The sequence below is a fragment of the Erythrolamprus reginae genome, chromosome 2 (assembly GCF_031021105.1).
Source record: "Erythrolamprus reginae isolate rEryReg1 chromosome 2, rEryReg1.hap1, whole genome shotgun sequence".
In the NCBI taxonomy this organism is placed as follows: Eukaryota; Metazoa; Chordata; class Lepidosauria; order Squamata; family Dipsadidae; genus Erythrolamprus; species Erythrolamprus reginae.
Window position 1 is genome coordinate 112,151,277 of NC_091951.1, and position 27,388 is coordinate 112,178,664.

At 41.8% G+C, this 27,388-nt stretch overlaps 1 protein-coding gene across 4 annotated transcripts in view; it reads left to right on the top strand.

Annotated features, from left to right (window-relative positions):
• The first annotated feature begins 5,058 nt into the window (after window positions 1-5,058).
• Window positions 5,059-27,388, top strand: part of KLHL3 (kelch like family member 3) — a 56,022-nt gene continuing 33,692 nt past the window's right edge. Inside the window, exons 1-4 of one of the 4 annotated variants that reach the window (XM_070739184.1) lie at window positions 5,059-5,178; window positions 5,258-5,441; window positions 19,392-19,505; window positions 23,738-23,844. In XM_070739184.1, the coding sequence (XP_070595285.1) occupies window positions 5,428-5,441; window positions 19,392-19,505; window positions 23,738-23,844 (235 nt within the window). In that variant the 5' untranslated portion in view covers window positions 5,059-5,178; window positions 5,258-5,427. Of the gene's footprint in view, window positions 5,179-5,257; window positions 5,442-5,974; window positions 6,055-19,391; window positions 19,506-23,737; window positions 23,845-27,388 lie in introns of those variants that run through there. The other 3 variants (XM_070739183.1, XM_070739182.1, XM_070739185.1) reach the window with 3 other exon arrangements.

The window sequence follows — 27,388 nt, forward strand, 5'->3', positions numbered from 1 at the left end:
AAACACCTTATAAGTAACTTAAGGCACTGAGCCTAATACTCCTTTCTCCTATTTTCCCACAAAAACATAGAGGTTGCATGGTAGGAAAATGTGACTGGCCCAAAGTCACCCCTGCTGACTTTCATGCCTAAAGTGGGATTAGAACTTAGTCTCCTGGTTTCTTGAAGTTATTTCTGCCAAAGGAAGGTGTTAGAGAGTGTTGTCTGAAAGGATGTCCAAACTTTTGCACGGAAATGCTATTAATACTCTAAACACAGTATTAATGCCTTTCAATTTGCAGAATGATTTGTTTAACTCTACTTCATAAAGCAGGTGACAAACTGGCAGCCCTGTGGGCCAGATGCATCATGTGCAAACCATGCCAACCTCAGCTCTGCGAATAGGAAAACCGTCACAAAACGTCATATAGCAACATGATGCTGGGAGTTATTTATTTCATTTTATTTATTCGATTTTTATGCCACCCTTCTTAGACTCAGGGCGGCTTACAATATGTTAGCAATAGCACTTTTAAATAGAGCCAGCATATTGCCCCCACAATCTGGGTTCTCATTTTACCCACCTCGGAAGGATGGAAGGCTGAGTCAACCTTGAGCCGATGATGAGATTTGAACCGCTGACCTACAGATCTAGTCAGCTTCAGTGGCCTGCAGTACAGCACTCTACCTGCTGCACCACCCCGGCTCTTATTAGTATTAGTATTAACCTCTATTCAGTTAAGGATCACTGCAATAGAATTTTGTGATGGTGCCTAAAATTTGGTCTGCAACTACATGTGGAATAATTTAAAGTTATTTGGTTCACTATCAATGAACCAAATATAAACCTGCAGATAATGGGCATTTTAAAAGGAATCAATGTGAACAATCAGGTTTCTACAAATGAATTCATTTAAGTTATTTTACTAAAAATGTAAATGTATTATAAAACTTAGACTATATAAAAGCAGCTCATTATTACATAGGATGGTTTTTGAGAAGTCTTCCGCTACTTATACTGAATGCTGTGCTTGTATAACATTTTTAGTGCTATGTAATGTAACTATTCTAATGCTAGAAATTAGTATGTATAACCAGACATTATTTATATCCTGTCTTTATTAGCATCCTAGGGCAGTGAGCATATCCAACAAAACTTCCTCCAACACCCTGTGAGGTTGTTTGGGCTGAGAGAAAGTGAGGCCCAAGGTTACCCAACTGGCTTCCACAGCTTTAGGCAGAACTAGAACTCTGTCTCCTGCTTTCCAGTTTGCTTTTTAACCATTAGACCAAACTGGCTGAATAAAAGGGCAATTTCAACAAATCTTGATTTTAGTTGTCTATCAGTAATAATGTATTTTAAAAATTCAATATTACACAGAAAAATTGAGTAAATCAATATGACCTATTTTATATTTTATTATATGCTTGTATGGACCAAACTCCATTGGCAGCTCAGCATTTCTACATATGTAATCTGACTATTGGGGAGTTGCTAGAAACAGTTTAAAGATGCTTCATGAAGAAGCAGAATACAGTATTATATTAGGAAAAAATAAAATATGCTTTAATTTACATTACATTTAAATTTTATTTAAGAATGTGAAATTTATAGGATTCTAAGATAGCTTTATTTTATTCAAATCTTTCCATTGGAACCAATATGATAAAAGTAGGGCATTGACCCAGGTATAAATTCACAGAATATTCATTTAATTTTATTCATATTCCTGAGCATACCTATGTATGCTCAGGAATATGAATAAAATGAATATTCTGTGAATTTATATCTGGGTCAATAATACATTTATACTGGTAGATATATATATATATGACCTGTTTGTTGATAGTGTCTGGTGATTGTGTGGTGAATCTTACCAGAAAGTTGGTGAGATTGCTCTCTGCCACATCACATTCCCTTTGTTTTCTGGGCAGTTGAGCACATAAAGCACTGGGTTTTGCTCATCTTCTATTGTTATTTTTAAAGGGTATCTGTAGAGCAGTGTTTTTCAACCAGTGTGCCGTGGCACACTAGTGTGCCGCGAGACATGGTCAGGTGTGCCGCGAAGCTGAGAAAGAAAGAAAGAGAGAAAGAGCAAGAGAGAGAGAAAGCAAGCAAGAGAGAGAAAGAAAGAGAGGGAGGGAAGGTGGGAGAGAAAGACATAGAGGGAAGTAGGGAGGGAGAGAGAAAGAGCAAAAAAGGAAAGAAGGGAGAAAGAAAGAGGAATGGAGAGAGAAAAAAGAGGGAGAGAGAAATAGAGCGAAAGGGAGGAAGAGAGAGAATTTTTTGGTCCAAACTTTTTTTAGCTGCCCCCCCCCCTCAATGTGTCCCATGGTTTTGTAAATGTAAAAAATGTGCCGCGGCTCAAAAAAGGTTGAAAATCACTGCTGTAGAGGACGTGCTCAGTGGCATAATAGCAAATGAAGATGCCAGAGGGCCGATGCTTGGTTGCAGGATGTCACCTTTCCTTAGTAAAAGAATAAATAGGACAGAACCTAGCAATTATTAAGGTTCATATTTATTTCTGCATGTACAAACACACACACACAATTTTGGTTAATTCATCTGCTATGTTGCCAGAATGACACGATCCACATACATGTAATTGTTAGAAGGCTAGGAAACAGAATATTGCAGAAACGCAAAACACAGTAAATTTGTTAGGGACACAAGGTATATATTCCTTCAAAAACTAGTGAGTAAGCAGCGGCAGATGGTATGTATGGACTGTCATTTGTTGGAGAGCAACATAAGACACTAGGCATGTAAAGATCACATTAGTGTACAGGTAGCCCTCACTTAGTAGACTGCAACTGGGACTGGCCACCTCATTGGTAGACCATGCAGTTGTACAATGAAGCATTTGACCATGCCTGACTTAACATTGTCACTTTCAGGTGTCATTAATCGAATCACTGCGTTAAGTGCAGTGTCACATGACCACAACTTGTGACTTCCTATCAGCTTCTACATTGATTTTGCCTGTTGGAAATCAGCTATGAAGGTTGCAAATGGCGATCACATGCTTGGAATGCTGCTACCATTGTAAATGTGCACTGGATATCAAATGCCTGAATCACTATCATGTAACTGCATGAGACTTCAACGTTTCCAGTTTCAAGGAGTTTTCAAAACTCACCCTTTTTCAGCATCACTGTGAATGGTCACTGAATGAGTAGTTGGTAAGTGAGGACTACCTCTAACAGTTAAATGATAAGGCTTGAAAGTGGGAGGTGGTGACTTCTAGTCCGGCCTTTGTCACAAAACCAACTATGTGACTGGACCACTCTTAGCCCTGTAGTAAGGTAATGGCAATACACATTTGAAAATTGCAACGGAAACTACAGGGGCTAATCTAGAAAATTACAAGGTCAAAGATAAAATAGAACAAGGGGAACATCTGGTTTGGCTGGCTGCAAACTCCAAAGCCCAAAAAATGCATGTGCCATTATGCCTTTTCCAATTCCAATAGTGCATTGATAAAAGTCAACAGGTTAATATAAATAAAATCAATAGATATTTTGGTTCTGCATCCATATTTATCTCAGGGACCGCCTTCTGCTACACGAATCCCAGCGACCAGTTAGGTCCCACAGAGTGGATCTTCTCCGGGTCCCGTCAACTAAAGAATGTCGCTTGGAGGGACCCAGGGGAAGAGCCTTCTCTGTGGCAGCCCTGGCCCTCTGGAACCAACTCCCCCCAAAGATTAGAATTGCCCCCACCCCTCCTTGCATTTCGTAAGCTGCTTAAAACCCACCTCTACCGTCAGGCATGGGGGAATTGAGAACCTCTTCCCTCTAGGCCTTTACAATTCTATGCATGGTATGTATGTATGTATGTTTGGTTTTTTATAGTACTGTAATGGCTTTTTTAAATTGTTTCTAACATCAGGCTACTATTGTACACTGCTTTATTGTTGCTGTTAGCCGCCCCGAGTCTCCCGAGAGGGGCGGCATACAAATCCAACAAATAAATAAATAAATATTTGAGATGGTAACTAGTATATTTTCTGGTTTTATTATTGTTCAGATAATGTGCTAATGCACTAATATATTAACTGTGTGAAATGGGATTATAACTATTGTGCTAATCCAGAAAAATTCGCTTTAAAAATCCTGGGTTAGTATGTCATATAAATAGCAGATGTAAGAATTGCAACAGCATTTAAACAATAGTTTCCATCTCCACATTTGATGATGGCAATCTGCATTGCATATGAAAAACATACCAACTAGCAATCTTTATGATTTGCATGATCAACGATTCAGTAAACTTTTAAGCTGTTTTTCAGTTGCCATTCCATTGCTTTAAACCAGTCTAAAGTATAATTTCAGTTGAACGTGTGGCATTTAATCTCTGTTATGTCATGTCTCTTGGAGAGTAAAGGTATTAAATAACCTGAAATAACCCGTTTTGATTCTATGTCTTGGTGGGGCTGGGGTTTAATTGAGCTTAAAATGCACATATCCAACTTTTTTCTTTACTCCTCTGACCCTAAGAATAGGAAATGTAAATTATGTGTATAGAGAATGAAAAAGATAGTTGGCACTTTACAACTGAAACAAAAGGACATGCTTTTTTTAAAGGAAGTCCCGTCCCTCTAATAGGTGCCTTTATCTCGGCTGCCAAAAATGATTTACCTGCTTTGACTTAAGGTGAAAATTGACCCCAGTAAGAGGGAAAATGGATGTGCGAAGCTAACATGCCACTCACAATAAGAGCACATTCCGCTTTAACAAACCTGCCGGTTTTTAAAACGAGATTTGTCCCAAAGAATGCAAAGAAACAATGGGATTGTTTCCGTTTTAAAGACACCCTTTAAATATATGGATTAAACAGAGTTTGGGAATAGGGCAAGAAAACGAAATGCAAACAAGTGCGACGGGAAGAGAGCACGTTTCAAAGCACGCTTCTCCTTCCCTAGCCATAAATCACGGGACCAAGACAACAACAACAACAACAATAATAATACCCCGCTCCCTTCCCTTTCCGCCCTTGTTGCATTTGCTTCGTTCCCTTGGTTGGTCTTTTTAAAACGGAGCAAAACCCCGCCAAAAAGATGCCTCAGGCAAACAACAGCAGCCGGGGTGGTGCAGTGTACCTCTCCGCACAGCTGGTGTTGCCAGGAGACCGAGTCGCATGCTCGGAGCGGGAAGAAAGGAAGGCAGAAGGGAGTGGGCTGCCGAGGCTGGAGGCAGAGTAAGCGGCGGCAGCGGGGACCTCTGGGAAGGGAGTGTTTTGTGGCTGCTGCAAAGTTAACCTGCCGCTGTTGCTTTAGGCGTGAGAGGAAGCGGCGCAGGGAAGAAGGAAGGCGGCCAGCTGAGCGCAGCCGAGACCAAGGGGGCGCCGAGCGGTTCGCTGCGGCAGCGCTGGAGAAGCGAGCGGGCAGGAGGAGGCGGAGGCGAGGGCGCATGCAGCAGGGCTCCGGCTCCGCTCCGGCGGCGCACAATGGACGACGAAAGGTTGGTGCGGTGCGCTCGGCGAAGGCGGCAGGCGCCTTTCTTCCCTTCCCCCCGCCACCCTTTGCTTGCGTCGGGCGGTAGCGGGTGGGCGCGGAAGCCTGGCGGAAGATGTCGCCGGCCGGATTCGCTAGCATCTCCCCCCTGAAAGTTGGCTGCGGTAACCTCCTAAGCGACGCCGTTTATTTGCGTCGCGGGGCCCGGAGCCTGCTCCTCCTCCTCCGCCCCTCGTTAGGAGACGCTCCTTCTGGTGAATCTTCCCCCTTTTATTAGCGGGGGAGAGGCGGTGGCGTTTGCTACCGGGTGTATTTTTTATTTTTTTAAATCAAAGGTTCATTCATCGCGAATCTCTTGCCTCGGTTTTACAAATCCCCTCACAGGCACGCACGCATACACGCGCGCGCACCCATACACACTTCCTGTCTCCGGTGGCCCTTCTTTGAAAGTGTCTCCCCTCTCTCCTTCCGTTCCCCTGGAGATCCCCCCACGCGCGATTTCTAGGCTCTCTCTCTCTCTCCTTCGAAAGCGGTCGTCTTTTGGGGCAAGCCGGTTCCTTTCCGGCGGGGCAAACTTCCGTGCTCCGAGTTCTTAATACGCTCGTCGGAAAGATGGTGAGGTGAGGAACGTGCGCGCGTGCGTGCTTGGGTTGTGTTTGACTGGGGGGTGGGGGAGAGGGAGGTGAACATCCCGGGCATTTTAAGAGAGAAGGGCAGTGATTCGATTCGTGCGCCGACTTCGCTTTCCCTTTTGCCTCTCTTTCCCCCTGTCCACCCCCACCCCCGCCTTCTTTCCCATGTTCTGCGATTCGCTTTTTAATCCACGCATGCACGCCTGCATAAGTTGCTTGGCGCGGCAATTGAACGTAGGTGAAAGGTTAAATTGCTTTGGGTTTAAACGCTCAAGCTGCAGCGTGGGTGAGTGGGTGCCTTTGCCGTTGCTATGGGAACATTTTTGGACAGCTGCACCGGAGAGATTCACACAATCTGCTCTCTTCGTGTGGGATGCTGCTGCTGCTCTTGGAGAGTTATGGTGGTTAGTTGTTGACTGAATAATAGCTCGGACCTGAGGAGCTGAGTTCCTAGATACGAATTTCCAAGAGGAGCTTCCATAGGATCCATTGGAGAGTCCCCAGTATTTAACCATAATCATAAGTTATAACTAAAATACACTGTATACCCCAGAGAAGGTTCTTGCTCACTACTATACTCTACTCAAGGATAGTAAATTATGCAATTCATTACATAAGTAACCCCCCCCTCTTGTTTCCAGCCGAGTGCCAAATGATGTCTTCGAAAACATTGTAATTTTTCTGTTTTTGATGTTTGACATTTCTTTGACATTTATTTGGGATCTTCTTAACCTGCCTGTTTTTAAGAACTGTAAGAGAAGAAGTACAATCTGTTTACAAATATATTATTGCAAACACAAAGCCGACACTAGTTATGACTTGTAAGATGCCAGGTGAGGATGCATTAACATCTAATAAAAAGGTGACTAACCTGTATCAGAATGTATGCATTTTGGGGCACAAGGCCAGAGTTATGAACTCAGAACTAAATCTAAAAGGTTGCCTGGGCCAGAACAATGACTAAATTTGATACTTACATTTAATTACGATTACATTTAATGAACTGCTGTTCTTACAATGATTGCCTCTATTTTAAACGTGCCCTGTCACGTTGCACTTTTGGAGGAAGTGTGAAAGATCCATTTAAAACTTTTGGGTCTATATGCAATTGTGGGAACTTATGTTCCAATGCTATTAAATGCTCAATGTATAATGTATGAAATAAGATGGGAAGTTGTAATCAAATTAGAAAAGTGTTTTCCTCTCACTGTGGAAGAATTCAGATTGATGACATAATGGCCATTCCTACCCAATGCAAAGTCAAATCTTGCTCTCTTGGAAAAAACAGGATATGTCAAGCACTTCCTTTTTACATTGTTAACCAGACTTGTTCAGGAAAAAATAACACAGAGAGACCGCTGTACAGTAAGGTAGAATAACAACTGCTTGCCTTTGCTGTTGTTAGTATGGAAAAGAGTGCTGCTATTCAAGTTATTTAAATGCTTGAGAATTAGCTCTATTAAAATGGGTGAGATGTGCCCTCTATTTCTCACTTTCTGCGGCCTGGTGTATTAAGTCAAAAGAAGATGAAAATGTTTTGGTTCCAGTATATTTCGCAAATCTAGACTATTTTCACTTGTAAAGTATAGTTTGTGTAAAGGTATAGTGTATGAACCCAATCAGTTGTGGTTTATTTGGCAAACTCTGATCTATACTATTAAACTATGGTTTGGCACAGGAGTAGGCAATATTTAGAAGCATATTTAGAATTTCAAAAGCATATAATTAGGATACATTTAGTCCTTGACCTACAAACATTCATTTAGTGACAGATTGAAGTTACAACAGCACTGAAAATGTGATTTATGGCTATTTTTCACATTTACTAGTATGGCAGCATCTCCTTGGTCACATGGTCAAAATTCAGGTACTTGGCAAACTGGCATGTATTTGTGATAGTTACAGTGTCCTGGGATTGTGTGATCATTTGTAGACTCAGCCAGCTTTTGACAAGCCAAGTCAATGGGAAGCCAGAGTCACTTAACAATTCATGAACAACTGCAGCCATTCTTTTAACAACTACGACAAAAAGGTTGTAAAATGGGTCACAATTCATTAATAACTGTCTTGTTTAGATCAGAAATTTTGGCCTCAATTTTGGTCTCAAGTTGAGGATTATCTGTAGTCATGCCACAACTGTCATAACACATATAGTCCATTAAAAAATTCCCATTTACCAGGAGAGCCAATGTGGAATATTGGTTAAAGCACCAGGGTAGAAACTGGGAAACAGGGCTAGTCCTGCCCTAGGCACAAAACCAGCTGGGTGACCTTGTGTCAGTCCATTTCTCTTAGCTCTAGGAAGGAGGCAGTGAAAAGTCACTTACAAAAAAAAAAAAAGTCAAGAAAGTGGTAGGCAATTTCCAGGAGTCAAATTGACTCAAGTGTGTGTGCAAACATACAGAAGTCTTCGGAAAGGGGCGGCATACAAATCTAATAGATAGATAGATAGACAGACAGACAGACAGACAGACAGACAGACAGACAGACAGACAGACAGACAGACAGACAGACAGACAGACATCCTAAAGTGATCAGAACAATTAACATTACTATGAACAATGATAGATAGGTTGAACGATCCTAAAAAACTTTTGTGAATTGCTAGGATGAGGATTTCAGGTCCTGCTTCTGAGTGGGGAAGGGTGTTTATATTTATGAAATGATAGTCTTTGGAAATCAGATTGACCATCCCACAAGCTTTTAAAAATCAAATGGTTTTGGAGATCCCAAGGAAGAAAAAATTATCCCACTGATTTGTTCCTTGATTCATTTTATTTTATAATTTTAAAGTTTATATTGTGATTTTGTTACTGTAAGTTTTACTGTATTGTTGATTTCACATGGCTTGTGTTAACTGCTGAAAGTTGAAATAGTGGCAGGGATAAATCTCCCTGTAATAATCAATAAAAACCAACATAAGTATTTTAGAACAAGCAGTGATTTGATAGTTATACCATAGTTAACTAAATATATACCGTATTTTTCGCTCCATAAGACGCAGTTTTTTTCCTCCCAAAGTAGGATGAAAAATCAGCCCCGTCTTATGGAGCGAAGATGCAGGCAGGGAGGGGGGGGAGGCGCTGGAGCAGAGGGGGGGGGGCTAGCAGGAAGATAGGGAGCGCGCGCAACCGCCCGTGCGCCCCCGACATTTCCAGCACCCCCCCGAACCCCCAACCCCTGTTCGGGGGGGGGGGTGCTGGGAAGCCCCCCAGGCCAGCTGCAATCTTTTAAAACAGCCGCGCCGCTTCCCAGCTGACTCCTGAAGCGCGGAAGTTCGCCTTTGGCTTTTGGGTTGGAGGTTCGGGGGGGTGCTGGAAAGCCCCCCAGGCCGGCTGCGACCTTTTAAAACAGCCGCGCCGCTTCCCAGCTGACTCCTGAAGCCAAAAGCCAAAGGCGAACTTCCGCGCTTCAGGAGTCAGCTGGGAAGCGGCGCGGCTGTTTTAAAAGGTCGCAGCCGGCCTGGGGGGCTTCCCAGCACCCCCCCCCCCGAACCCCCAACTCGGAACCGCGTTCAGACGATTTCCCCCCCCCTGTCCCCGTCCCCGCGCCTACCGCGCACCGCTCGCCTTCCCGGGCAGCCCGACACGCCGGATCGCTCGCTCCCTTGCGCTTCCCGCCCGCTGCCAAGCCCCGCCCGCCGCCAGGCTTCTTCCATCCACCTTGCACCCATTAATCGCTTTTCCATTGTTTCCTATGGGAAACAATGTTTCGACATACGAGCTTTTCGACTCACGAGCCTCCTTCCGGCACCAATTAATCTCGTAAGTTATTCTGTTATTGTAATAAATATTTTAGCCCACTTTTTGGCTCAAAATATTTTTTTTCTATTTTCCTCCTCTAAAATCTAGGTGCGTCTTATCAGCAGGTGCGTCTTATAGAGCGAAAAATACGGTAATTAACCTGAAACAATAAGCATATGGGCACATGAAAAAAAAGCAGCTCTCTACTTCTTGCCATAGCCTTAAAATAAAATTCAAATAACTAAATAGATTTCAGTTATTAAAATAACCTTTTGCATTAGAATGATGCAAAACATTCATTTTCTTGAAAGTACGATAGAGGATAATCATGTTTTAATCTGATAACTATAAAACAGGTTCCTGTCAAATTCTGCTGTGAAAGGAAATCCATACTTTGGGTATCAGTACTTGAGAGTGGGGAAGAATCTTATTGTCGATTCCTTTTTTTTGTAGCTGGTACCGGTTTGAATGCACCCCCTCCAAAATTGACAGAAAGAGTTACTTACTGTATGGGCAGCAAGTCCTATACTCATTTGGGAATTAAAATATTGTCATTATTTCTATGACTGGCAAGGTAAAACCAGTGAAGGTTTGCAAAATTTTTTACTACCACACTGTGGGTGTGGCTTATTTTGTGGGTGTGACTTCCAGACATATGACCAGCTAGGAGTGGCTTCACGATCATGTGACGGGGGTGGCTTAAAGGTGACCAACTTGACTTCACTCACATCAAAAGTTTGGGCTAGGGTTAGGGTGCCTGGTCTCTCCTCACCTCAAAGAGATACAATTTCCCTATCTATTTACTATTACTGAACATCCAAAATATACTATTTAATTCTGTGTACAGTGATCCCTCGATTATCGCGAGGGTTCCGTTCCAAGACCCCTCGCGATAATCAATTTTTCGCGATGTAGGGTTGCGGAAGTAAAAACACCATCTGCGCATGCGCGCCCTTTTTCCATGGCCGCGCATGCGCAGATGGTGGAGTTTGCGTGGGCGGCGGGGAAACCCCGATCTTTGTCTGCTCGCTGCTGCTGCGGACGCCCAGCAGCTGCTCTGCTCGGCGGCAGCAGTGAGGAGCCGAATCGGGCTTTCCCCTTTGCGTGGGCTGCGGGGAAACCCCGATCTTCGTCTGCTCGCTGCTGCTGCGGCCGCCCAGCAGCTGATCTGCTCGGCGGCAGCAGCGAGGAGCCAAATCGGGCTTTCCCCTTTGCGTGGGCGGCGGGGAAACCCCGATCTTCGTCTGCTTGCTGCTGCTGCAGCAGCAGCGAGCAGACGAAGATCGGGGTTTCCCCACCGCCCACGCAAAGGGGAAACCCCGGCTCCTCGCTGATGCCCCCGCTCGCCCGCCCGCCGCCCGCCAGCAAGAGGGGGAGAGATAGAGAAAGAGAGAGAAGGAAAGAAAGAGATGAGAGAGGGAGGAAGAGAGTGTGAGAGAGGAAGAAGCAAGAGAGAGAAAGAGAGAGAGAAAGAAAGATGAGAAAGGAAGGAAGAGAGTGACGTCATCGGGTGGGAAAAATCGCGAGATAGCGTTTTGCGAAGATCGAGATCGCGAAAATCGAGGGATCACTGTATATATGCCATATGTATACATACATATTACACACAGATACACAAAAATATACATTATCTGCTATATAAACTGTATGTGTATGTACATACATACACACGCACAATTCTTCTAAAATTATACACATTCAATCTCATTTACTGCGATAGGAAAAACATATTCCAGAGCCCAGAAGGGAAAAAAAGAAGAAAAAAAAAATCAAAATTTTTGTACCGGTTCTGCGTACCTGACCAAAATTTTTGTACTGGCCTGGTTCTGCATACCTGACCGTACCCACAGGAGCCCATCACTGGGCAAAACTATATAAACAGTCAGAAAACCCCTTTCTTATTTACACTGATGATGTTACCTGGTGGCTTTTCTGGTTTTGGTAGAATTGCTTTCTTGTCCTGGCATTCACTCTACTAACTGAGGACAACAATTACTATAGCATGTTACACCTGATTTTATATTAGCCTGCAGATGACTTGTCCTTTAGCATTCACATTTTAAAATTCAAATAGCATATTTTGTAGTAAAGAAAGCATTCTTAGGATAGATGGTTGCCCGCCAATATAGCTTGACCTAGATGGACAAATCCATGCAATTTTCATAGCAAGATATGGAATGGCTTGCCATTGCTTTATTTCAGGATGACCAGGAGAGGGTAGGTGATTTTATTTTTGTTCTTTACTCTAAGAACTCTGTACTATCATATTATTAATGCATCTTGTTTTGAGTGTCGTATATGTCCATATATTGTTTTAGCATTTGGGTAATTCAGTGAGGTTGTTTTCTAAAATATTTTGGAAGAACTGAAAGAAGCTTGGCTTGAGAAGAAAGAATACACTTTTGTCAAATTTATCTGTTTCTTGTCCCTTGCCCGTGATGAGTAATTCTTTTTTTAGTAAATTGACATGTATGCAACTATGCTGCTTTCATATTGGAGGAGAACATTTTCCATTATAGATAATATGATATAGATATAAATCTACATTTAATCAGTTCATGGCAAGAATTCTGAGCTTGTAGAAGGGTAATCCACTCTGGCTACTACCATTTCATGTTACTCTGATCTGACATTCCAATGGAGTGTCTCTTCACATGGTTTATTCCAATAAAAGGTATGCATGGCATGTAGATTGTTTAAAACATCTGTTATCCTTGGAATGTGTTTAATAGCTATACAGGCATAGATAATATCCTTCTCCATTGAATTTTCTGTTGATTATGCATTATGTACTACAAAGTATATTTTAGTGACATAAATATTGGCAAGTTTATTTTACTTCTGGCAGTTTGGAAAACTGACCAGCTCCTAAAGCTGAGATTTTTCTTTTTCTGGTAATTAAGAATATATTGTGACAATTAGTGAATGCAGGAAAAAGAAGCAACTACAATGGTCATCTTGTTTTTAATGAAAGCATTTAATGTACTTTTAAATTTATTTGTTAGATGTATATCCTGCCTTTTGTTCAGCAGCTCAGAGTGGTAAAAGTAGCACTGGATGAAAGAACTTCATATTCAGATTAAAAAAAAGATGTTTTCTCTAAATCTTTTAAAATCGTTTTAACAACTTTTTTTTTAGTTTTCCCTAACAGTCTCTTTGTATGTTTCTTGATTAGCAACTGATTAACTGAATTATACTAGTTAATCAGTTATATATTCCTATTAAAGGCAAAGTCATTAATATAACATGTATCCATGCAGATTAATTCTGTGGTTTTAGCAAGATCTAGGACCAAACCTATTGGAAGAATCTCTTCCAGAGAATGCAAAGCACTTACTGGTAGAAGAGAATAAGCACATACTGCTTTTTCTACATATCCAAATAACACAATAGAGAATACTCTAATTGTTAATTTCCTTTGATTGTTAGGATTTGTTTGCTAAAGCTTTCCAGTCTATGATTATCTAATGTCTGGGATCTGTTTATTATCATTCCACATTACAATTTGATATCTTCAAAAAAACCCAGTAAGTTTTCCATTGTTTTCCATGTTAGTTTGTTCGGGAAGAAGAAATCTAAAAAAATGTTGTAAGGTGTTATTTTTGTTAGAGCTGATCAAATCATACAATACCAAGAAACCTTTCAAGTTATTCAGAAGCACCTATAAAAGGAGGGGGGTTGATACTATAGAAAGCCCTGTTTTTCCATTAGAGTGCTCAGTTTCCTCCTGGTGCAATAAAATGTAGTTAAAAGACAGATCTTAAAAAATACTAACGAGAAAAGGGATAGGGGAGTTTGACCCAGCCAAGCATATATTATTAGTTGAGAAGTATTAATGAGCCTTGTGATTTTAGACTGAAACGAAAAGCAGACAGAAGAAAGGGCAGACTGTAATACTCAAAAAAATCCAACTGCCCCAAAGCAGAAAACCTTCCTTTGTAGCTCTTGGGGAAAAAGTTTACTAAAATGTGTAAAAGCTTCTGGCCTTCATTCTGGATCTAATCATTTTAAATAAAGAATAATATAATAAACATTTGACATAATGGACAGACTCTGCTAGATCAATATTTTGTCTAAATTTCAGTCTGTAATACTATTCAAACAATGGATAAAGTCTTCTGTTTGGTGTTTTGGTATAGATGTGTTGTCTGTTTATTTTCAAAAAGTTATTACTTTTAATCAGTAAAACAGGCTATTTCAGGTAAGAGTATGTCTTTGTCTTTAACATACATTTTAGTTTCCTTCCATTAGTCCATCATTATATTAGTGATTATTTCCCAGTTTCTCCTTGCTTTTTAAGTCCACTTCTAAAACAGCAGTGGTTTTGGTACACTATAATTTTTAATTCAAGTTATGGTCTTGTTCTATTCCATTTCTTGCTGTGAGCCTTGAATGCATGGTTAGAAAAATATTTAAAGAGTTTTGGGTCTTTGTTTTACTTTATGATTTACTTTATAATATCTTATGATTCTTTACAAACTGAGAGCATATGCACCAAGACATTGTGTTTTCTGTTCTGTGTTGTGTTTCTGTTCAGTATTTTGATTTGCTTGCAGCTATCATTTTTACATTTCCATATAAAACATCTAGAGAAAAAAAATCCTAATTAAGCCTAGGTGCCTGTAATCTCATAGCATATGGAGATTTTGTAGGAGATGAGTGTCAGATTCCTGCAAGATCTGGACTATTTAAAAATTGGGTTATAGGAGGATTGGTACTTTTTTAGCAGGAAAAATATCTCACTGCCGCTATAAGATATGGCAAAGATAGGCAACTATTTTGTGGCAGTCATGAGCTATTCTTTTAGTTAGATTTTTTTTTCTGCCTACATCATGTTATGATAGAGTACACATCATAAAAGAGTGTGAGGCTGATTTCCCCCCAACTTTTTATATGTTGGGCGTGGGAGTCTTGGTTCTTGTTTTTTAACAGTTGAAGCTAAAATCTTAAAATAATAAAATAATATTCAAATGATGGACCCCCACGCTGTGAATTTTCAATATTTTCTAGTTGCATTTTAATAGTGTTTGTGAGCTGCAGATTGATTGAGATTAAATGCTCCCGCTCCAAAAAGAGGCACATTTCTATTTTAATACCCTTTCTAGCATTGCTTCAAATCAGCCTTGGGGTGAAAAAGTGAATTGTACTGCAGTCGGAAATGAAATCGAGCATCCATTATGAATTCGGCAGTATATACATTGGGGCTGTCTCCATTCCTGAGATTACAAATAATAAAGCATAATTTATTTTTTCCATTGTTTCTTTTTGTATTTTCTTATTTTTGAAGGTTGTGGATTCCTGATGGGTAGATCATGGACATAGGGTCAAGGCTTGGGTGGAATCTATGAATTCCAACCCCACCCAAAAAAAAAAAATCTCCTTGCTTTGCTATAGGAAATGGTTATCCTCTATAAATCATTTATTTTGTACCCATTAGGTGCTACACTTTGATAGGGAATTAAGAGAATTAGAGCTCAGAAAATATGTTGCTATTGAAATAGAACAAACTGCATCTTAGCTAGTGTTCCCAAAAAATTAAAAATATAATGTTCATATTGTACTTGGCATTTCTTAATTTAGAACTCATCCTCATTTGCTTCCTTCCAATTAGTTCATCTGTTCAGTTCTCTTGCATTTTATTCTTGGCTCAGGGTGGAAGCTATTGGGTTTGTTATGGACAAAGCAGCATCCCTTTAAAATATGGTTTACATTTGCAGCATGTAAACTGAATCTAAGTTCCTGGCATTGAAATGGTCATAATTAATTACAGGTAGTCCTTGACTTATGACCACTATTGAGCACCAAATTTATGTTGCTAAGCAAGGCAGTTATTAAGTTTCGCCCCATGTTATGACCTTTCTTGCTACAGTTGTTCAGTGAATCACTGCGGTTAAATTAGCAACACGGTTGTTAAGTGAATCTGACTTCCCCGTTGACTTTGCTTGTCAGAAATTTGCAATATGGGATGTCGTGACCCCAGGACAGTGCAACCATCATAATTACTTACCAGTTGCCCAATGTCTGAATTTTGATCATGCGACCATATGGATGCTGCAATGGTCGTAAGTGTGAAAAACAGTCATAAATCATTTTTTTCCATGTTGTCGTAACTTTGAACAATCGCAAAGCCGAGGACTACCTGTAATGAGCAAACCTGTTAAGGAGATCAGTTTGAAAGAAAAAAAAAGTTAGCTTATTAAAACTTTTGATCTAATTGGAAGGGTGCTTTACTTGCCCTTCAGGGAAGTGCTATAAATATAACCTGAAAGGACATAAATGGAACTTTAAAGCTTTCAAAACACGAATGTGGGGGAAAAGAGATGCTTTTCTTTCTTGCTTAAGTGTAATATTTCCCCCACTTTTCTGAACAAGCAAACTGTCCAAAATGTTATTATGGGTTAGGCCCTACTGAAATATGTCCGATTTTTTTCTCCTGCTTGGGTCCTGTGTGTATCAGTTGGTTTTGGGCCAATAGTTGTGATTTTGCTTTTAAAATACTACTGAAATTTCGCACTCAGCTCTAACAAGCTGCTTTAAATATCTTGTCTGCCATTGTTATTGGTGTTTGCCTTACCAGCAAATAAGAGCCAAGTTGGTCTACTGATTATAAAATATTGGCCTAGAAACCACAAGGCTGTGAGTTCCACCCCCCCCCCCCCTTTAGGCATGAAAAATCGGCTAGATGACCTTAAGGCCATTCATTGTCTCTCAGCCCAATTCACTCCATAGGGTTGTTGTTTAGGGAAAATAAGAAGAGGAAAGAATATTAGGTACTTTGCCACCTTAAGTTACTTATAAAAACAATAAAGGCTGGAAACAAGCAAGCAAGCCAATAAATGAATGAATGAATGAATGAATGAATGAATGAATGAATGAACACCTCATTTCTAAGGGCTTGGATGACCAGCTACACTATCTTTCCCGTTAACAAACCATCATTTTATTTGCCATTGCTTGTCATCTCTTTTTTTCTCCAATCTAAGACAATCATTCTTAATCCTAACCAACTTAAGTGTATAAAAGCCACCTTGGTTGCTTTCCCCACATCAACTGAAGAAAACCCTGTTGGGAGGCATTGTACAAAGCTAGGAAGGGTGAAGGGTGAGGTTTGGCAGATGCTGTAGAAGTTACCTGATTGCCAGACTATTTTCTCCGGGAATGCCTAATTTTCCGTTGGGAATGCCTGATTTTCTGTTGAGCCTGCGGGAATTGAATACATTTAGTCCTTGACTTACAACAGTTTATTTATTAACTGTTTGAAGTTACAGTGGCACAGGGAAAATTGACTTAGGACTTTTTTTTAAAAACACTTAACAACCCCCCTTTGTCAGGTGATCAAAATTCAGATGCTGGGCAACTGATTCATATTAATGATGGTTGCAGTGTCTGGGGGTCGCGTGATTCCCTTTTGCAACCTTCTTACAAGCAAAGCCAACGGGGAAGCCAGATTCACTTAACAACTGTGTTACTGACTTAATAACTGCAGTGGTTCACTTAACATCTGGGCAAGAAAAGTCGTAAAGTGGGGCAAAATTCAACTAAGGGACATTTCACTTAACAGAAATTTTGGGCACAATTGCGGTCGTAAGTCGAGGACTACCTGTATTGGAGGAGGAAGACACCCAGTGAGATTATTTGCAGGGGAGACGGGTTTTGGAGAGCATATGAAGTTGTGTCTGAAAGGACAGGCTGGATAGGAATGAGGGCAAAGAGCAATTGCTTTGCTTAAAAAAACCCAGAGGAGCAGGAGGAAGGGTTTCAATATCTTGTACATATAAAATCAACCCAGTTCTCAGCCTCTATTGATGGTGGCTGAGGGCTCAGTTTAAAAGTGAAAGATGGCTTTGTGAGATGCTAAGTGGGTAAGGTTGCTGCTTCCCCAGGCTCAGGAGGCGTCTCTCTTTAGGGAATGGTTCAATTAGCCTTCTGTCTTTTCAGGAAGCGGATTACCTACAGCTGAATTGGCCAGCACTGTCAGTGAATGTGTTTTTTGTTTTGTTTTGATGGAACTGGTTTGGCAAGATTCTGTTTGTTTCTGGCCTGAGTGCTAGTAGAAATGGCCTTCCCTTAGAGCTATTAACAGATGCTTTTGGATTAGGTAGTACAGTACATTCATGCCAGTAGTCCTCTCCATTTGACCTTGAGAGTGCTCTGAAATATAGGGAAACAATGTATGAACTGTTTTATATCAGTAAATAAAGTGCTGAATATTTTATTTCAAGTTGTGGCTGCAGATGATTGTTGTTAAACTGTGTTGCCATTCAGATTTGTGAATCCTGGTTTCATACACTGGATGTGTTTATTTCATGGGGAAAAACAAAAACATTTCCTGATAATGTCCCCCCTCCCCCCGCAATAAATAGATATGTTGTAATTCCAATGGCTCTGACTTTCTACTTTTTAATCCAGATGCCATACTTTATTTACCAAAAAGGATGATGACTTCATTTCCCCCAAGATTTAGATAGAAAAATTGATCTGCCTTCATTACCTTATTCTTAGTACAGTGGTACCTCTACTTAAGAACGCCTCTACTTAAGAACTTTTCTAGATAAGAACTGGGTGTTCAAGATTTTTTTGCCTCTTCTTAAGAACCATTTTCTACTTAAGAACCCGAGCCCGGAAAAATTTCAGCTTTGCCCCGGCCGAATCAGCTTGGCTTCAGCCAAACTAATGAGTCATCACAGTGAAGGAAAGGCGCCGGCTACAAAGCGAGCGAGTGAGAGGAGAGGGGAGCCCTTCAGCATGGGAAGGAAGAGGAAGCAGGTAGCAGCATCATCAGCAGCCGTCTTTCGGTCAAAGGAGCGAGAGGTTCCCCCCTCTCGCCTGCCTGGGTTTCTCTCTCTGGCGCAGTGTATGGGAGGCAGCCTCGCGCTGGGTGTATGGGAGTCGTGTGCTCCTCGCCGCCTCAGAGTCCCTCTTTCTTTTTTAAGCCTTAAAGGTTTGGATTTTTTTGATTCCCCTCACCTCTCCTTCTTCCTTCGGCAGCGACTGTCCTCCTCCTCTTCCTCCTCCTCCCACCCAAATTCCGAGCTTTTATTTTTTTTCCTAATGGGTTTGCACACATTATTTGCTTTTACATTGATTCCTATGGGAAAAATTGCTTCTACTTACAAACTTTTCTACTTAAGAACCTGGTCACAGAACAAATTAAGTTCTTAAGTAGAGGAACCAGTATGTATATCTAAGAGTCAGAGAGCTAAATACGTTATTTTCCATGTGAATATTTTTTTTTTAAAAAAATACACATACATGTGCATAGTTCTTTACAACCTCATGTGCTATTCACAAATCCTTGTGTTGCTTAAGCAAAGAATTTGTGCATGTGTTCTGAGCACATATTTCACATAGTTACATCAAAAGCATTCACTTTGGCATAGTTGAGATATTAAAATAGGATTCCAATTACACTAGGTAGACATAGCATGGACAGCTGGTGGTGTAAGCTAAACACTTGCGATCCCTTATAACATGTGACAACAAATGAGATGATGATTTCATGTTAAATTTTTAGATCATACTTTATCTTTAATCTTGCAAATTAAGGGGAATATTTATTTGCTTTTTTCCCCTTGTCTTCAGCATCAAAAGGTGGCCCCAAGCACCTGAGGCAGATGGAGATAAGGATCAGCGGACAGTGACCATCAATCCTTGTCATATGGGAAAAGCATTCAAAGTCATGAATGAATTAAGGAGGTACTTTTGCATGTTCAATTTGCTTCTATGTGTAATTATTAGACACTTGCCAGCTGGAATTAGAGGCATCTAACTTGTAGAACACTTTGTTCAATTCAAACATGATCTTCAAATCAGTTGCTGTACTTTGTATGAAGTTCTTCACTTGGATCACTAAAATTGTATGGTGCTTCACGATAGAACACCAGCACTAGCACCGTTGTACAAAACAATAGGATTGTTTAAACAAATCCTATTGTACCTTAGCAATATAGATATATTTATTTATTCTGTTATAAACAGTAGATTAGTTTGAGTCAACAACCTAACTTTGGGAATTTTCAAACCATGACTTACTTCGTTTTTGCAGGGTCCTGATAGGCTCCTGTGCCTTCTGTCTCTTCTACTGGATTTTCTTCCTTCCCCACTTCCACCTTGCTAACCACATACTATTTACTTCTTCGGTTTTCACCCTGTAGCTATGGGTAGTTTGATGTTGATTGTAATAAGCTGCAGAACCCTAGCAAAAGGGGCAGGCAGATTCTCCTGTAGAATGCAACATGATGGCAAGAACAGATTTCTCAGGTAATGAAAGGTTGTGGGGGCTGTTGTGGACAGCAGAAAACACTGACTTGGCTCAGGAGGATCTTACGTCTGACTAGGAAAATTCAAACAGTAGGATATTTAAAAAAACAGACAAAGGACAGGAACTCTATAGCACTGCTTTCCATTCCAAGATAGTGCAGTTAAACTTCAATAGTGTACAATTGAAAAGAGCAGGCAAGATAATTTGGCCAATAATGCCAAGGTGGGTACCCTGCAGCAATCACAAGTGTCTGCCTTTATAGTAAAATGCAGTATTGTAGAATGGTACTGGCTAAATAGCCACATATTGTCCAAGAAAATAGCCAGGACGTGGATCCAGTCCTTTCCAGAGGTACTTATGTTGCATTCCTTGACTCTGTCACCCACGGAACCACTGACCTATGAATTCACATAAAAATCAGGACTCTAACTCGCATACTTTTTAATAACATGTTTTTAAAGAAACCCTGTTAGTAGGAAAAAGTATTACTGGGCTCCTGTTTTGTCTTTTTGCCCCCAGAGACTAACATAGCTCTCTTTCTACAATGAATTCACAAACATGTAGCTGAAATGTTTAATAGCTCATCATAGGCCATTACTGAGTGAAAACAGACCTTGCTTTATAACACAACAGCCATGCCATGGGATGAACACATGGAAAAGCATTATCATGCCCTGTCTATATAGGTACCAATCCTGAGTGAATTATCTTACCAGTGTCCCTTGGTGACAAGTTGCTTTTGCCCTTTGTTTGCATAGAACATGAAAGGTTGGAGGACTGCGGATTGTTTGGTACAAAGCAGATTATAAAATGCTAGGTTATTCTATTTGTAACTTGATGCTATGGGAGATAATGGGAGAAGACTGACAGCTTTCCACTTAGAGGAACTAATAATATAGGCTGCCTATGACGCCCTTCTAAACAAGCTACATTGCAGCTGCCTTGAAAATCCCTCTCATTTCTTCCCTTTCCTGCTTACCACTGATTTATTCTCACTACTGTTGTTTCTGCTGTTGCCGCCACCGCCTTTAAACCGTTGCAGAACTAGGGTTTGGCATTTGTTGAATACTTTAAAGTGGTAGGTGACAGCTGATTGTCAAAGCAAGGTTATGTAGAAAAGATGTAGGGACAAGGAAAAAAGAAAAACCAATCTGCCCCGTAACATTCTTTAAGAAAGGGATATACTGTACTCATGAAAGCAGGAAGGGTCTTAGCTGGCGAGACTTGATGCTGCCACATAGCTTGGGATTCTTGGACCAGCTTGCTTGACAGGGAAGACTCCAGTAGGCAGCTGACTTTTAATGTTGGTGACATTAAAAGTCAGCTGCCTACTGGAGTCTTCTCTGTCAAACAAGCTGGTCCAAGAATGGATAGTTGATTTGACCGGCCGTTTTGTTAACTCTGGAGCTGGAAAATTCAGACATTGTTAAATTATGTTTACTTATTGATTATTCAGATCTGTTAATGCTTTCTCATCCCCAGATGAGCCCACACAAATGCATGTATATGAAACAAGGTTTTTTTTGAGTGAACATTTGAACCTTTATGTAGATTAATAAGAAACTTGATCTTTGTATTTTAAAAGTCGAGGATGGGAGTAAATGGGCAGTCAAAATAGGGACAGTACTAATTTTCTTAAATGAAGAAACTGGTGCTATTCGCCACAAACCTTGTAGGTTGAGTAAGTGTCCTTGGGGTCATCCATTTATTTTACAACAGTTCATTTAGTGATTGTTCAAAGTTACAATGGCACTGAAAAATGTGGCTTATGACAATTTTTCATACTTACGATCTTTGCAGCATCCCCATGATCATATGATCAAAATTCAGATGCGTGGCAACTGGTTCATATTTATAACTTTTGCTGTGTCCCAGGGTCACGTGATCACTTTTTGTGACCTTCCAACAAGCAAAGTCAATGGGGAAACCAGATTCAGTTAACCTTGTTACTAACTTATCAACTTCAGTGATTGGCTTAACAGCTGCTGCAAGAAAAGTCGTAAAATGGGACAAAATTCACTTAACAAATGTCTTACTTAACATCAGAAATTTTGGGCTCAATTGTGGCTGTAAATTGGACTACTTATACCAGTTTAAGGAGGAAAGACCAAACAGTCATGGGATTGGATAAGGCTGAAATTAACTTGATCTTTATTTTTGGCCAATTAACTAAGCTTTAAAAACAAAACTGGTAACTAGAGGATTTTTAGAAACATGAGGGTGAGTTAGTGAAAAATTAATCCAGAAAGACATTGAGATTGTAGGGACTGGGAAACTACCTATTTTGGAGTGAATTTTACACCACATTTTAATCTGGATTGTATTTCTGATGGGCCAAATACTGAGTTCTGGATTGGACACTAACTGGGAACTGAAGATAGCAGTGAAAGTTAGGAATGCTTTTTAACCAGCTTAGATTGATTTTAGCTGTCCATGATTTGCAGTGCAGCCTTCTCCAACGTAGAGTGCTTTTGATGAATTGGAACTGCTGCATCTCAATTTTTTTTGTTGAAAAACTAGAGTCTGAGCATTTTAGAAATTGTTCCAATAATTCTGAAAGTTTACCAACTTGAGTAGGTTCTGGGTTGTCCATACTGTAATGTACAGTAGGTAGGTCTATCCCACTCCGAAAATTCAAATGTTGTGTCACATTATATCACTTTCAGATTGTGCACAGCCACTTTCCAGCCCACATTAAACTGCCCATATTTGTAAAGAGAGAAGCAGTTTGAGTTGAGAGATCAATTGACCAATCTTCATGATAAATAGTTGGCACCAGAGGCCTGTTTTTGTAACTCATTATTCCTTTCATCAGATTGAACAAGGGAGTGCTATTTCTCAGTTATGACTTGCTTGGGGCATTGTTTTCCATGGGATGTTTGTTAGGCTTTATCTCTCTAGTCCTCTTAAAGCTTACACAACTAACTTAGCCTGTAATTGAAACTGAATTCAGTCAAGTGCATTGCATGCATACCACTGATTCATTGGAATTGTGGATGGATGGGTTGTATGATTCTTTTTCTTATTACAAGGGGACACAATCTGAAGTTAGTTGGGGGAAAGATCAAAAGCAACATGAGAAAATATTATTTTACTGAAAGAGTAGTAGATCCTTGGAACAAACTTCCAGCAGACGTGGTTGATAAATCCACAGTACAGTAACTGAATTTAAACATGCCTGGGATAAACATATATCCATCCTAAAATAAAATACAGAAAATAGTATAAGGGCAGACTAGATGGACCATGAGGTCTTTTTCTGCCGTCAGTCTTCTATGTTTCTACTTTGTTATATTTTTGTAATTTTTATTAGCTGGGAAGTAGCATATACAGTAGATCAGTGGTTCCCAACCTTTTTTTGGCCATGCCCCACCTCAGCATCTCTAAAATCCTGATGCGCCCCCCTGACATATAATTCTTACTATTCAAAAAGTGAACTCCTAGTCATGCAGAGGAACCTTGGTTTAAACAAGGTTCCAATTGCCCCCATTAAAATCAAATTACCCCTCTGTGGGGCGTGGCCCCCACATTGGGAACCACTGCAGTAGATCCTAATAAAAAATGTAAACAAGCATGGCAACTATAGCTTACATTTATTTAGCATTTATTTAATAGTTCTGTATTTGCCAGATTGGTTCTGAAATCATCATTGTTGATATGTTCACAGCAAACGGCTTCTTTGCGATGTGGTGATTGTTGCCGAAGACACTGAAATCGAAGCCCACCGTATTGTCCTAGCAGCTTGCAGTCCGTATTTCTGTGCAATGTTTACAGGTAACTTTGTTTTCCAAACAAATAACTATTTTTATTTCTGGAAGAGTAAAAAGAGAATATTATTTGGTGGTGTTACAAGAGATGCTCTTATATGGATGAGAGCTGTTAAATGGAAGTACGACTTTTATATTAAAAAGTGTTGTGCTGCAGAGCTTCACTTTGTGGATTTAATTGTGGAGATAGTGCAAGTTAAAATCAATACTCTTCTTAGTGTAGGGTCTTTTTTGTCCTTTGCATAAAGGTTGCCATTTGATGGTAGAACATAAGTGTCCAACCTTTTGTCTCGACTGGGCTGCATTGACCCAAGAGGAATATACAGTGATCCCCCGTTTATTGCGTCCCCAACCATTGCGAACAGGGTACTTCGCTATTTTTCAACCCGGAAGTCAAAATACCATCTACGCATGCGTGCCCGGGGCACGCATGCGTAGATGGCAACCGGGAGATCAGCTGCTGGGTGGCTTTCCTGGGTCTTCCCCCTCTTGCTGGCGTCAGCGAGGAGTTTCCCCACCGCCCACGCAAACTCCTCGCTGCCGCCCGCCCTTCGCCCGCCCACGCCGTTCATTCTCGCCGCACGGGCCTGTCCACGCTGTCTCTCGGCGCTTTCGAGCTGAGTCCGGGAGCGAGTTCGCTCCCGGACTCAGCACGAAAGCGCCGAGAGACAGCGCCAAGGAACGGGCCTGTCCATGCTGTCTCTCGGCGCTTTCCAGCTGAGTCCGGGAGCGAGTTCGCTCCCGGACTCAGCATGAAAGCGCCGAGAGACAGCGCCAAGGAACGGGCCTGTCCACGCTGTCTCTCGGCGCTTTCCAGCTGAGTCCGGGAGCGAGTTCGCTCCCGGACTCAGCACGAAAGCGCCGAGAGACAGCGCCAAGGAACGGGCCTGTCCACGCTGTCTCTCGGCGCTTTCCAGCTGAGTCCGGGAGCGAGTTCGCTCCCGGACTCAGCACGAAAGCGCCGAGAGACAGCGCCAAGGAACGGGCCTGTCCACGCTGTCTCTCGGCGCTTTCCAGCTGAGTCCGGGAGCGAGTTCGCTCCCGGACTCAGCATGAAAGCGCCGAGAGACAGCGCCAAGGAACGGGCCTGTCCACGCTGTCTCTCGGCGCTTTCCAGCTGAGTCCGGGAGCGAGTTCGCTCCCGGACTCAGCACGAAAGCGCCGAGAGACAGCGCCAAGGAACGGGCCTGTCCACGCTGTCTCTCGGCGCTTTCCAGCTGAGTCCGGGAGCGAGTTCGCTCCCGGACTCAGCACGAAAGCGCCGAGAGACAGCGCCAAGGAACGGGCCTGTCCACGCTGTCTCTCGGCGCTTTCCAGCTGAGTCCGGGAGCGAGTTCGCTCCCGGACTCAGCACGAAAGCGCCGAGAGACAGCGCCAAGGAACGGGCCTGTCCACGCTGTCTCTCGGCGCTTTCCAGCTGAGTCCGGGAGCGAGTTCGCTCCTGGACTCAGCACGAAAGCGCCGAGAGACAGCGCCAAGGAACGGGCCTGTCCACGCTGTCTCTCGGCGCTTTCCAGCTGAGTCCGGGAGCGAATTCGCTCCCGGACTCAGCTCGAAAGCGCCGAGAGACAGCGCCCCCCGGACCCCCAACCCGGGTTTGGGGGGCTGCTAGGAAGCCCCCCATGCCGGCGGCAAACAGCCGCGCCGCCCCCAATCTTCGGCTCCTCGCTAGCGCTGTGGGAGTAAAAACACCATCTGCACATGCGCAGATGGTGTTTTTACTTCCGCATCGCTACTTCGCGAAAACCCGCTCGTTGCGGGGGCTCCTGGAACGGAACCCTCGCAACGAGCGGGGGATCACTGTATACAGATAGACCTGGACTTACAACAGTTTGTTTGACATTACGACATTGAAAAACATGGCTTATGACCATTTTTCACAGTTATAGCCTTTGCAATTTCTCCATGATCATGTGATGAAAATTCAGATGCTTGGAAAATGGCTCATATCTATGACTGTTGCAATGTCCCAAGGTCATGGGATCCTCTTTTGCGACCTGACAAGCAAAGTCAATGGGGAAGCCAGACTCATTTAACCAACCGTGTTACTAACTAATCAACTCCAATGATCCCCTTAACAACTGTGGCAAGAAAGATTGTAAAATGGGGCAAAACTCAACAAATGCCTCACTTAACAACAGAAATTTTGGGCTCAATTGGCGGTTGTAAGTCGAGGACTACCTTTAGTTAAGGTATATAAATTACATAATAATATTATTATGTGATAATGCAATCTTTGGGTTGTAAAGAGCCATGGGGGCAAAGTGGTTAGAATGCAGTACTACAGGCTACTTTTGCTGCCTGCTGGCTGTTTGCAATTCAGCAGTTTGAGTCCCACCAGCTTAAGGTTGACTCAGCCTTCCATCCTTCTGAGAGTATTAAAAAATGAGGACCCAGATTGTTGGGGGCAATAGGCTGATTCTGGAAACCGCTTAGAGTAGGCTGCAAAGCACCGTGAAGTGCTACATCAGTCTGAAATGCTGTTGCTATTGCTATCTTGTGAGACTGCATTACTAGACGTCTAGGGCAATGGGCTGGGCACACCTGTGATAGAGCATCAAAGTGATGACCGGTACTCATTGATTTGAAACAAATACAAGCTCCATTAACTTTTGTGTCTCTTCTCTTCTCCATTTTTTGCCTTATGTTATCACCGCTTTATTGATCTGGGGATATGACTTTAACCCCCAAAATAGAAAAAAAACACCATTTGAAGTATAAATGTCACTCTTGGTGTGAATCCTCTGCAGATCACAATTCACTAAGTATCTTACTTGTGCTACTATATTTCATCAGCATTATATTTTACAATGAATAATGAGCTCTTCTGACTTTTTGATCACAGTCATTAAAAAGGCATGGTTTCTTTTTCGCTTGAACAAATGAAGAAGTGGAAGTTTGTGTGAAGTGATCTTTAAAACACTTAAGTATTCTTTAATGGCTGTAACATTGTGTTGTATAGACTGATTTGGTTGCCTACAAAGCGCTAAATAACAGACCAATCTCCATTTCTTTGTTGCTCAAAAGTACATGAGTACACCAGTGTTAATTAATCTACTGCGAATTAATACTACCTGCCCTATAAATTGTTACCAAGGGGAGATATTTATGAAAACAGATTGTATTCTTGCTATTTTAAGAAATATCTTCAACGATGATGCGTGCAGTTCTTTCGAAATAGTATATGCCAGTGACGGTGAACCTTTTTTCCCCTTGGGTGCCAAAAGAATGTGCGCGTGTGCTATCACGCATGCGGGAGTGCCCACCCATAATTCAGTGCCTGGGGAGGGTGAAAACGGCTTCCTCCACCCCCCGGAGGCCCTCTGGAGGCTGCAAACAGACTGTTCCCCAACTTCTGGTGGGACTAGTAGGCTCGTATTTCGCCCTCCCCAGGCTCCAAAGGTTTCCCTGGAGCCAGGGGAAGGTAAAAACTATCCCCCCCACCCCGAGACTCTCTGTAAGCCAAAAACACCCTCCCAGAGCCTCTGTGTGAGCCAAAAATCAGCTAGCCAGCACACACATGCACATTGGAGTTGAGCTAGGGCAATGGC